This window comes from Lotus japonicus, chromosome 6 (genome assembly GCF_012489685.1).
Source record: "Lotus japonicus ecotype B-129 chromosome 6, LjGifu_v1.2".
In the NCBI taxonomy this organism is placed as follows: Eukaryota; Viridiplantae; Streptophyta; class Magnoliopsida; order Fabales; family Fabaceae; genus Lotus; species Lotus japonicus.
In genome coordinates, this window is record NC_080046.1 from 688,018 (window position 1) to 698,934 (window position 10,917).

General features: G+C 38.0%; 1 protein-coding gene across 2 annotated transcripts; it reads right to left on the reverse strand.

Annotated features, from left to right (window-relative positions):
• Positions 1-1,476: 1,476 nt before the first annotated feature.
• LOC130723274 (COP1-interacting protein 7-like) lies at positions 1,477-10,203 on the reverse strand. Of its 2 annotated transcripts, none has more exons than XM_057574261.1 (13): positions 9,912-10,203; positions 8,687-8,866; positions 8,176-8,296; positions 8,061-8,100; positions 7,866-7,918; positions 7,740-7,795; positions 7,437-7,589; positions 7,104-7,300; positions 5,379-6,793; positions 4,255-5,205; positions 2,885-3,293; positions 2,077-2,142; positions 1,477-1,963 (listed from the first exon to the last, which is right to left on the reverse strand). In XM_057574261.1, exons 1-13 carry the CDS (start codon positions 9,971-9,973, stop codon positions 1,893-1,895), a joined length of 3,774 nt encoding a protein of 1,257 aa, XP_057430244.1. In that variant the 5' UTR covers positions 9,974-10,203; the 3' UTR covers positions 1,477-1,892. The 2 variants fall into 2 exon arrangements, with proteins under 2 accessions (XP_057430244.1, XP_057430243.1); XM_057574260.1 differs by having other exon boundaries at positions 8,043-8,100.
• Positions 10,204-10,917: the final 714 nt, after the last annotated feature.

Sequence of the window (10,917 nt, forward strand, 5' to 3'; positions counted from 1 at the left end):
GGCATAAATACCTAAGAACTTCGTCTATTTTGCAGGTCCAAGCTAAGGTTTCAGATTCAATAGTTTGGAAAGGAATAATAAAAGCCCGTGATGAGCTTAAACCTGGATACCAATTCCGATTAGGGAGGGGAGAAACGTCAATATGGTATGCAGATTGGAGTGGGGAGGGTGCTCTTGCTGGTGCCATGCCTTATGTAGACATCCATGATATGGACCTGTCACTGAAAGACATCATTGAGGCAGGAAGGTGGAATGTTGGAGGGTTGTATACTCCACTTCCTGCAAACCTGACTCTGCACCTGCAACAGGTCAAACCTTTCCTCGTTCAGAACCGTCGCGACCTCTGGGTTTGGGACGCTAATGGTCGTGGCTGCTACACGGCTAAAGACGGCTACAGTTGGCTTCAGGATCATCAGAATCCGTCGGCGACGATGGAGAATTGGAGCTGGTTATGGAGACTCAAGGTCCTAGAACGTGTGCGTCTCTTTATCTGGTTGGTGATGCAAAATTCCATCCAAACAAACAAGTACATGCAATATGGCTACTTCTGCTCGATGTACTCGGTGCTCAGCGGAGGAAGAAGACGTTTTGCACTGCCTTCGAGACTGCCCGCATTCGAGAGAAATGTGGATTCGAATGGGAGCCCTGGCGTGGCCTGGCTTCTTGATTGCGGATGGACGAGAATGGATGAAGCGTCAGTCACACGGGTGCAATGGCATTAGGTTTATTGCGGGAGTTTGGGGAATATGGAAGTGGCGCAACAATATGATTTTTGAGGAAGTTCCTTGGACCATACAGGAGGCGTGGTGTAGGCTGTGCTTTGAACATGATGATTTCGTGAGGTTTAGGGGGGAGCATGGGGGCAGCGATGACAGTGTTTGGATGGCAAAGAGGTGGATACCGCCGCCGGCAGGAACTGTCAACCTTTGCTCGGATGGCAGCTTCAACCCAGTGAGCAATCAGATGGGGTTGGGTGGTGTTATTAGGGACTCTCAAGGGGTATGGCTGTGCGGGTTTCACAGCTTTGAGGAAGGAGGTAACGCCCTGCTCACAGAAGCAAAAGCGTTGAAGATTGGACTTCAGTTGGCATGGGATCGAGGATTCCGGAGTGTGGAGTGCAACATGGACTGCAGAACTTTGGTGAGCGCCTTAGCGGATCCAGAGAGCAGGTTGTTTATGCCCATCCTTGATGAAATCCGGAAGCTACAGGGACAAGGGTGGAGGGTACAATTAACAATTATTAATCGGGATTGTAATCAACCAGCTGATTGGTTGGCTAAAAGGGGAGCGGCATCTCAGTCTTTGTCTATCTGCTTGCTGGAGAGACCTCCCCCGGAGCTAGAGATCCTCTTACTGCAGGATCGTTTGGCTATTTTCTAGTTTTTTGTTTTGCCGTTAATTTTCCGATGTAGCAAAAAAAACATTAGCCATATAAGACTTTCTAAATGAGATAAGCCTAGCTTTTTTATAAATAAATAAGTTTTTGAAAAAGTATTAGTCTTATTTATTTATTTATTAGTTTGTTTTTCCCGGCCAGAGGCTTGATGTAGTCTAAGCCATAAGGAATGTGTTTCATGATTCCTCTTGGTTCTTATACTGATAAACATGGTAACCATAATTAATCTTCCAGTGTTGACTTCCAATAATTTGGTCAATGTTTTGGAGTCCAAAAGGGCTGTCAAAAAGTATCTAAATTAGCTCTTGTCAAAGAGGTGGATTTTCCACCGATGTCTTTAGTGCATGGCCAAAGAGGTGGGTTCTAACAGCAACATTACTCGATATTTTCAGCTAGAATAACACAACCCTGGTCCATTGAGGCTCAAAGGAGAGAAAAATAATAATCAAGTAATTAGTGATCACTGCATCAACCTCAGATAGAAGCATCAATTGTATCAAGCCATCATTATCTTTTTTTCTCTGATATTGCTTCGAAATGGTGATAACAAGGAGAAAGAGCGAGAAGCTGCATAAGAATAGTAAGTATATTATGATCATATTCAGAATATAAATACCAATCTAGATGGCAAGATAAAGAGCTCATTCAATTTCACTTGATTAAATAGTGCAAGTTCTTACACTTCTGAGGAGTTGCACTCGTTGTGGGAGTTTCATCTCGAGAGAGCAAATTCTTCAAAGAATGGACTATTTAAGACACCACAGCAAATTCAAAATCATGGTGGTCCGTTGGAGTTTATTAATCATGTGACAATAAAATAGAACATGGCAATATACTTAATCTTCAAAACGCGAGTATACAATGTAAGTAGGAATAAAACAAAGAAAAAGCTTTAATTTTTTTAGTAAAATGTCTAGATTATGAACAAAATGCACAGTTCATAATGTATTCTTTTGTCTTTTGTTATTATTTTCAGTTAACTTATTTCAAAGTAAATAAATGTAGTATTATTTTCACTATGTTTCATATTACAAAAAAAATGGAAATGATGAAAACAGTTCAATGATGTTTTCACCATCTTTTTTTTTGACAAGTGATGTTTTCACCATCTGTTTTTACATATTATTCAATGATAGACATTTTTTAATAATAGTTATGTTCATTCACTCTAAATTAACTTGCAGTTTCCAAAATAGAGAAAGCAAATCATTTCTGAATGTTGGATGCATGTAAGAAATGCAAAACCAGATCATTATGGCCATGAAAGAAAGAGGAATGCATGTTAGGTAAGGACAAATAGATTGTAGCTCACGGTTATGTGTGTTGGGTGGATCATGTAACAACAATGTGATTTGTAAAATTGAGGTCTTAGAAGTGCAAGTGTCATATTCCATATATTAGCAAGTGATCTCTAAATCCTAATCTGTATATGCTATTGCATCATATGTGATTAGCATTAAAAAAAAACTAGCATTAGGATTATGCTACCTTCATTGGAGGAACAACCATTAGATCCAAGTCCATTTGTTTCAGAACCATCAACACTGGCAATATCAGATTCCAAGTTCCCTCCAGCAGTAGCCGAGTTATGATTCTTTCTTCCAAACTTCAACAGCCGTCTCAACCCTTTTGATGGGTCCTTAACCAGAGGCTTCTCATTTACCTCAGGAATCTTCTCAAGAGTTGAGCTTCTGGTATCAGACACATGGGTTCTGAAGGTCTCCGTACCAAAAGATGCAGTCTCCAAGCTTGTGGGAGGTGTTTTACCATACTCTGATTTCTGTGTACAAGGGTCTTCCAAAGAAGAAACTCGGGCATACGGGGCATGATATGTTTCCTGAGCAACGCAGATGCTAGATGACCTTGATGGTTCTTTTTCTATATTATCTATTTTAACCTGATTTTGGAAGATAATATATTCAAAATTAACTGATGTACTAAGAATTTATCCCATGAATGAAGAACACTATATATAAACAACACGAGCATATCAATAAAATCAAATTTAATTTTTCCTGTTCATACAGCTGAAGGTTTAAAATTATCATTCCTGAAATTAGAAATCAAACATCAGATTTTTTTGTAATAATACTCTTCCCCTACATACTATCTGAATTATATATATTAGAATTTGTGGAGAAGAGAAATTTTAAGAAAGCGAAGCAACGTTATGCTATTATTAGAGTAACAAGTGTGACTAGAAGAAGTCCCACATTGTATAAATATACAAGTGTACAATAGCATATAAGTTAAATGACCCACTCACCCATTGCCTTAATGTTTTGTGGTGAAAGTGGACCTAACTTAAATTCTAATATCGTATCAAAGTCTATCCTAGATTTGTTTGTTGGAGATCTCTCATATATTGGTCACCCTGCAGATGGCCCAATTCTGCAAATTCCACGCTCTAGATGTCTAGCCCTGGGCGTGAGGAGTGTTAGTAGTCTTACATTGACTAGAGATATGGCCAAGAGATAGCCTCTATATATGGGAAGGCAATCCTCACCTCTAGGTCTAACCCAAATTGTAATATGACTTACCCATTGCCTTAAGGTTTTGTGGTGAGAGTGGATCTAACTTCAATTCTGGTAGCTATAAAGAACTGTAAGTTGTCAGTACTTTATTGTGCTCAGCCAAGCATAAATAATAGTTTCAACTTTCAAGCCTCGCATATAATAACATTTAGATAATGTAACTGGCAGCCTAAGTTGGTTGTAATATCCATCATATTTACTGTTAATTTAATTGAAAGATCATCATGGTTGCATAGTTTTATTATATACAAATCAGCTTACAACAGTATAAACTAACAAGACAGTTATCTACTAACAAATCTACTCAATGTTATGAAGACGCACCTTGGTGGACATGGGTTGCATGCGTGACTGGTGCTCTGAGGCTTTTATGCCTGTACTTCGAGGTGAAACTGATGCATGGACAGCAACATAACTTGATACTTTCTCATTTTTCACCATAACTTTTTCATTGTCATACTGTCTCTTCTGTATCCAACTTTTTTCCCTTGATTTGACATCCTTCATATCACGGGCACAAGTATTTTCACACTCAAGTATCACAACAGTCTTCTCAATTATAGGATTGTCATCTCCATCATCAGTGTGTGAAATTAAAATTTCATTCTTTTTCGGCAAGGTACCTTCTGAATTCATAGAAGACTTTTTACCATTCAGCTTCTGTGTCTTCTCTTTAATTGATGATCTGTCTTGGAAAATGTTACTTGCTTTAGATATTTTGATTTTCAGTTCTGGAAGAGTTGCAGTCTTGCTTTTATCATGATTCACAATAGCAGAAATCTTTTTGGTCCGAGTCTCATCCGCTACTTTAGTCATTGAATTTGTTCTTACTTTAACTGAGGAAGTTTGTCGAATGCTACTCATTTTAGGTTCTGACAATCTTCTAATGCGTGCCATTGATGCCTTTGTATTGGTTGTACCATTAGCCTTCTCTTGCTTAGATTCAATCAGGGAAGGCACTGATCGACTTAATTTTCTTGTGACTGAGTTGCTTCCAGAATTCAACCTGCTGGTTTTTGAGGCTTTTGAAGAATCATTTGATCCAACAGAAGCAGTTCTAATGGGGAATCTTTGAAAGGGCGAGGATGATCCAGGCTCTGAATCACTAAATTTTGATCCTCTATGCGAGCTTGGTAAAATTTTCGCTGGAAGATGTTTCTTGGTCAGTTGTGATGGCATGGGTATGTTAGTGGTGATTGAGCTACTCCTTCTGGCAGCAATTCTCTTTTGCCTCTCCATCTTTAAAGCATCTAGGCGTTTTATCTCTTCCTCTTCCTAGTTATTATAATGAGTAGATTGAGAAACAGATGAATGACTTTGAAAACATGAAACTCCAATTAATCTAATATGAAGATATGTAAAGTTTATTTACTTTTATATCAATCATTTGCAATACAAAAACTGAAAGGGGAAGGAGGGTTGGTAGCTAGCCGAATATAAATGAGTACCTTCTCTTTCTTCATTTTCTGTAGATCAGCTTTGTAGTTCCGCAGTCTTTTAGCGCGTGCTCGTGCTTCATCCAATGGACTCGGTTTACTAGCCTTTCCTCTTCTTATTGGACCAACAGACTTTCTTTTATCAGAACTATTTGGAGTAGGTCTTAATTTCTGCTCTGTATCCAACATCTTAGACCCTGCTTTTGTGCGGACCAATACCCCTTTGTTCTTGTTATCTTGGGAAGGACCACCTTCAACCTGCGCCTGGATTTCATAGTCAAATGCAGGGTCATAACCCATTGACTCTCTTTCTGCTCCTCGTTCGGGCATCAAGCTCAATTCATCAAGCTGATAATTGGAATTTTTTTCTTTTTCTTCTTTTGTATGGACCTTTGGGTGGTCAAAGTGCATGTTAGTAGCATTTCTCTCAGTATTTCCTGCATCCAAGACACCAACTGACCTACATTCAACTATGTAGGAGTCATCATTATGAAACAACTTTCTTTCCAAATTATTGCTTGAATAATTTTGTCCATTGATAGCTGTCACATCTGAGAAGCGGTGCAAATTACCAGACTGGCCTGCCCTTCTAGGTAACAATAAATCATCATTGGATGACTTAGGAAATCCCTTGCTAATGCTTTGCAAATCTATGGTGCCACCTTCTTGAACTTCATGCATATCCCGCACAGTAAAATCGAAAGGATCATTGACTGAAACATGTTTTCTTCTTCTCTCACGATCAACCTTTTCCAGTTCAAACTGATCTTGGTCCATGGCATGTGTATCTTCATCTAAACCTCTCAGTAAACAATTTTGGAATGCTTGCCAGTGCCCTCCATCTGCATCCATCCTATGGTTTGTTTCTTCCTTCTCAGATGAATTCAACCTCTTCAAAGATTCCTTACGGGATCCTCTTCTTTTGGAGGCCTTCATAGATTCTTGAGCATCTTTATCTTCATCAGTTTCGGATGCAGAATCTGAATAAGACCTACTGCCAGAAGAACGTTCGGTCTTTGTTATGTAATTAACGTTCCGGATGACCACCATGCCAGATTTCTGTCTGCCTGATCGACTAGCCTTCTTCTGCCGTTCTCCAGACTGTAAACCTTCAATCTTCATATCAACTTCATCCTGAAACCTTGTTTTTGAAGAATCCATATCCCAAGTTTCAGATTCAGTATGGTTGTGTCTACTGTCCGAGGAATGTCTTCTATGCCTCATACTTTGACCACGATTTTGTCTGGAATCCTCAACAGGTGGACAGCCCGTCTGCATAAACGGGCTGTTTCCTGGATAAGTCTGATAGTAGGGTATTCCTTGTACAGCATATGGCTGAAACACTGGTAAAGCACCTGGGACAGAATGAACAGGCCAAGGGGAGAGCCCGTGATGCGGAAATTGACCTTGAATGTTTTCTTGGTAACCTGCAGTTGGTTGTCAGTCCATTAAAAACACATCTGCAAATGTGAAAACATTAACCTAAATACATTAAGGGGAAGTACATAAAATAGAAACCAATTCAATGACCTCTAGATTCTGAGTTAGCAGCTGATGAAATTGAAAAGAAGAAAGGCTCTTGTAAATGCAAAAAACAAGTTTGTTCCAAGTATGTGTATGCATGAGTTTGTGCATAAAAGAGTCTCTCTTAAAATGAGTATTATTGTAATTGTATCCATTAAGTCAAGTATAGTGCATGAATTTACAAGACCAAAATGTGCTGGGGTTGTCAGGTACCTGAATTAGTTTTCCCGTTATTTTCTGAGTCCAAATCAGTGTGGGATGTAGTGACCCTATTGGGAAGTACAATGCCTGATGTACTTATTGCAGAGAAGTCAGCACGGTTGGGTGGCACTTCGGCAGCTCCAATTTCAAGCCATTGACCACTTTCATGTTTTCTTTTCCATAGAGACATAAATTTTATACATGCATCCCTGAAATGTAACCGAAGTAGTATTAGCAAGATTGTTCAGAAATAATACGGTTTCAAAAGCCAGTTGGTGAAGAATCCAACATATCCCTAATCAATATTCTAAGTCAAAAATGGTTAAGAAAGGAAAGTATAGTTACATCAAGCGTGATGCCTCAAAGCAGTCACCAAATGCCATCAAAGCTGGCATGTAGTCAATGTCAAAACCAGCAGCAACAGCACGTGCAAATGCCATTCCTTGCTCTTTCTGCAATGACGACTTACGGGTCTCCAGGACTTTCAAAATCTGAACTCTGAAAGAGTAAATAAAGAAGTGAATACGACACAAATGGACACCTATTGAATTTTATATAATTCATAAACCACCAATTATGTATCTACTCATTCTGTAAGGTATGATCCTAGACAAGAAGGAAAAAAACTAGAAGAGAATTATAATTTACTTTGAGTTTCCTTCTGATTTGGTGCTTCCATTTGCTTCAGGCAACTGTGCATCAGACTGGCATATATCCACACAGACTGATTAAAAAATGAACCAATATAAGTTTAGGGTATTCAAGACCTCTAACCTTGTAAAGTACAATTGCTTTTTCCTCACTAGTATCCTGCTTCGTCTTCCTGCCTAAGCAAAGTACCAAATTTTCTTAGTTGCAAACAATTATAAGTTTCAGCCAAGCTTTTTAATAAACCCATATGTTAAATACAAGTTAGTTAATATGCATAATAGTAAATTGCAATTGACGTACTTGTTCTTTCAAAAGTACCTTCAGTGCTTTCTACTTGTTTTATTTGGTTTTCTTCCACCTGCCAACACATGATAACTTATTAAGACCTGTCAATTGCTTTCACCATTTTAAAAACTCTGAAATATTTACGTACAATGCTAGTCCCTATAGACTTATTTCCTTGAATTGTGATTGCCTCTTCAATTTGTAAGATTTCTAATTCAATAGTATACACACGTTCCAATATCTCAGGAGTGCTCACAAAGCGAACAAACCTACAAAAGCAGCGAAAAGCAGTTCATCATATTAAATTATATGAAATTAAATGCTGCATAGAAATATTTGTAACAAGACAAACTTTAAGTTTCCAACCTTAGAGTTACAAGTCATAAATCTATGTTTAACTTTCAAAGGATGTTTAACTTTCAAAGGCATAGTTTCACTGCCATTTTCTGAGTACTTCCCTCTTCTTTTGAAAGAGTGAGGAAAAAAGAGATATAAAAGGAATTTTGATCCAGATAATATTACAAATTGAAACAGGACGTTTAGAAAGGCATTCTAGATACATGTTGAGAACTTGAGAAATAATGCCAAATGATAACCTTGAATAAGCCTATTTAAATGAAGGATAATTAAGGAAATTTTTTTATGACAACAAGCCATACCTTTCGACAGTTCCCCTGGTAAACCATGTAGCCTGACTGGCATGCTCAGGAATAAGGACAATTGAATAATCACCCTTAGCCATTTGATCTTGAGCAGCCTTCAAGTGGGATAGAAATGGGTTTAGCAAACCTGTGGCAATTTTCTCCTTCTTTCCATTCACAGTTATAACCAAGTCAAACCTGATTTACAAAGGAGTTTAGAATTTCAAAGCAACAAGTCAGGCGAAAAACAATTTAACATTTTAACATTGTTTTGCGATAGTTTTCATACAGATCAATTAGTGACTATGAAGCACCAACTCTGAGACGGGCAACAGACGCAACACAACACAGACACGTGACACAGCTAACATCCAAAAAGTAGGACACTGGAACACCACACACACACACATATACATAAAGAAAACAGAAAACAAATTCTTAGGCCCTACCGCCCTACGCCAATGAGCTTGAAAAAAATTAACACATTTTACAAAGTAAGCACTATGTCTCAAAAAGAAAGAGCTAATCTATCTAACATTTTTCGCATCTTTCTTGATCATCATCATTGAAAAGTGTTAGAAATAATAATATAAAAAAATTATTGTGCTCAGACACCACAAAAAGGTGTCATACACGCATTAAAAAGGTATCATGTTGGTGTCCGACACCAAGACAATCCTTTGAAAGATAGGTACGTGTTTCAGAGATTAGTGACATAGTCATTAGTAAAATCAAAATTACAGTCACTTAGTAACTGTCCATTTCAGAAACTCTAAGTTCTAGTACTGAAGCTTATAACCAACAGCACTAATATATCAAAAGAACTTCAATTTTGATCACATGAAAAATTTACTACCAAATTTGAAGTTTGAACTGATGAAATCAATGACATCAGCCCCATAATGTCACAAATGTACAAGTCAGTATAGTTAGTTAGCTAATAAGTTAGACTAGCTTTCATTTCCTGTTACTAAGCTGATTGGTTAGATCACTCAGGAAGATATTAATAACTCCATATTTGCTGAATCAATTAAATCAGCACACTTGAGAGCAAAACTGAACTGAACATCTTGATGCTTAAACAACAGAAACAACATACTATCCCAAATGCCAAAAAATTAAAACCTTCACCAAATTCATTCATTTGGTTCATTGTTTTTTTCTTTCTGGGTGAGAAATGGCACAAATGGAAGAAACCTGATAACATGCTAAAATCCATTGATGAATGTGTTACTACTGTTACCTGGTTCTAGTTGGTGTGAGTTGAAACACAGCTGAATCCAACCTAGGTGAAGAAGAGTTCATTGTGACAACAAACCACCAAGTGGGTTTTCTCAGTGATCACACATAACTATTTAATATGAAGCCAAGATAGCAAAAGAAAAGGCACATTCCCAAGATGGGTTTAAGCTTCAGAGCTCAAAAGGGAAAGAGAAAAGTTGCTTAGAAAGAGGAAAATGGGGTGTGAGACAGGATCCAAGGTTGTTCTTCTTAGGAGGAGGAGGAAGAGGGACCATCAATGTTCTGCTTCTTTCTTCACACACAGATATCAGAGGCTGCGTTCGGAATTATGGAAAAGTAACGAGGGTATAAGGGGGAATTCATTGACATTTGACAAACGGCGACCGAGTGAGACGAACACATGTCTGAATCAGGCAAACACATGTCTTGTGATACCGATGTTTTTCCGGAGAAATTACGATACTGCCCTGGAATAAAAATTTCATTCAGTTGTACCGTTGGGGGTTCTAATTTAACGCTTTGTTTGTTTGGTCAGTTGCTTCGGTGTGTCATAATTCCTCAAGCAGTAATTCATTGCAACCTAATGTCGGATATTACTTTCAAAATAATCGGATTATTAAACAATGGTCGATTATGGGTTTTTTTTTTTTTAGTAATGTGGGTTAAATATGTTTTTCGTCCCTGAACTATGTGCGAGTTAATGTTTTATGTTGAGCCAGTTGGTTAGTACGTGAAAATTATATGGTTAGTCATCATGAACCCTATAAAAAAAAGTCATCATGGACAAACAACTTAACAGTTACTTTATCGTATAGTCATTTGAGATGGCATGAGGATGTTGGGCTTAGAGGTCTTTTGGGTCAACTAGAACATAAACCTCACAGCTTGACATATAAATGTACTATACAATACGTTTAGTTGTATTTTTCATCATAATTTAACGTGATTGTGCGATTTGAACCTCCCAACTAGATTTAAAAGTGGCATGAGTCTCCCCACTTTTTGTT

Bases quoted from the DNA above. Each gene is read 5' to 3' on its own strand.
- LOC130723274 (XM_057574260.1), bottom strand. From the start codon at position 9,973: ATGAACTCTTCTTCACCTAGGTTGGATTCAGCTGTGTTTCAACTCACA. The intron at 8,867-9,911 runs GTAACAGTAGTA...TTTGTAAATCAG, and splicing joins CTCACACCAACTAGAACCAG to GTTTGACTTGGTTATAACTG. The intron at 7,919-8,042 runs GTACGTCAATTG...TACTTTGCTTAG, and splicing joins AGGTACTTTTGAAAGAACAA to GCAGGAAGACGAAGCAGGAT.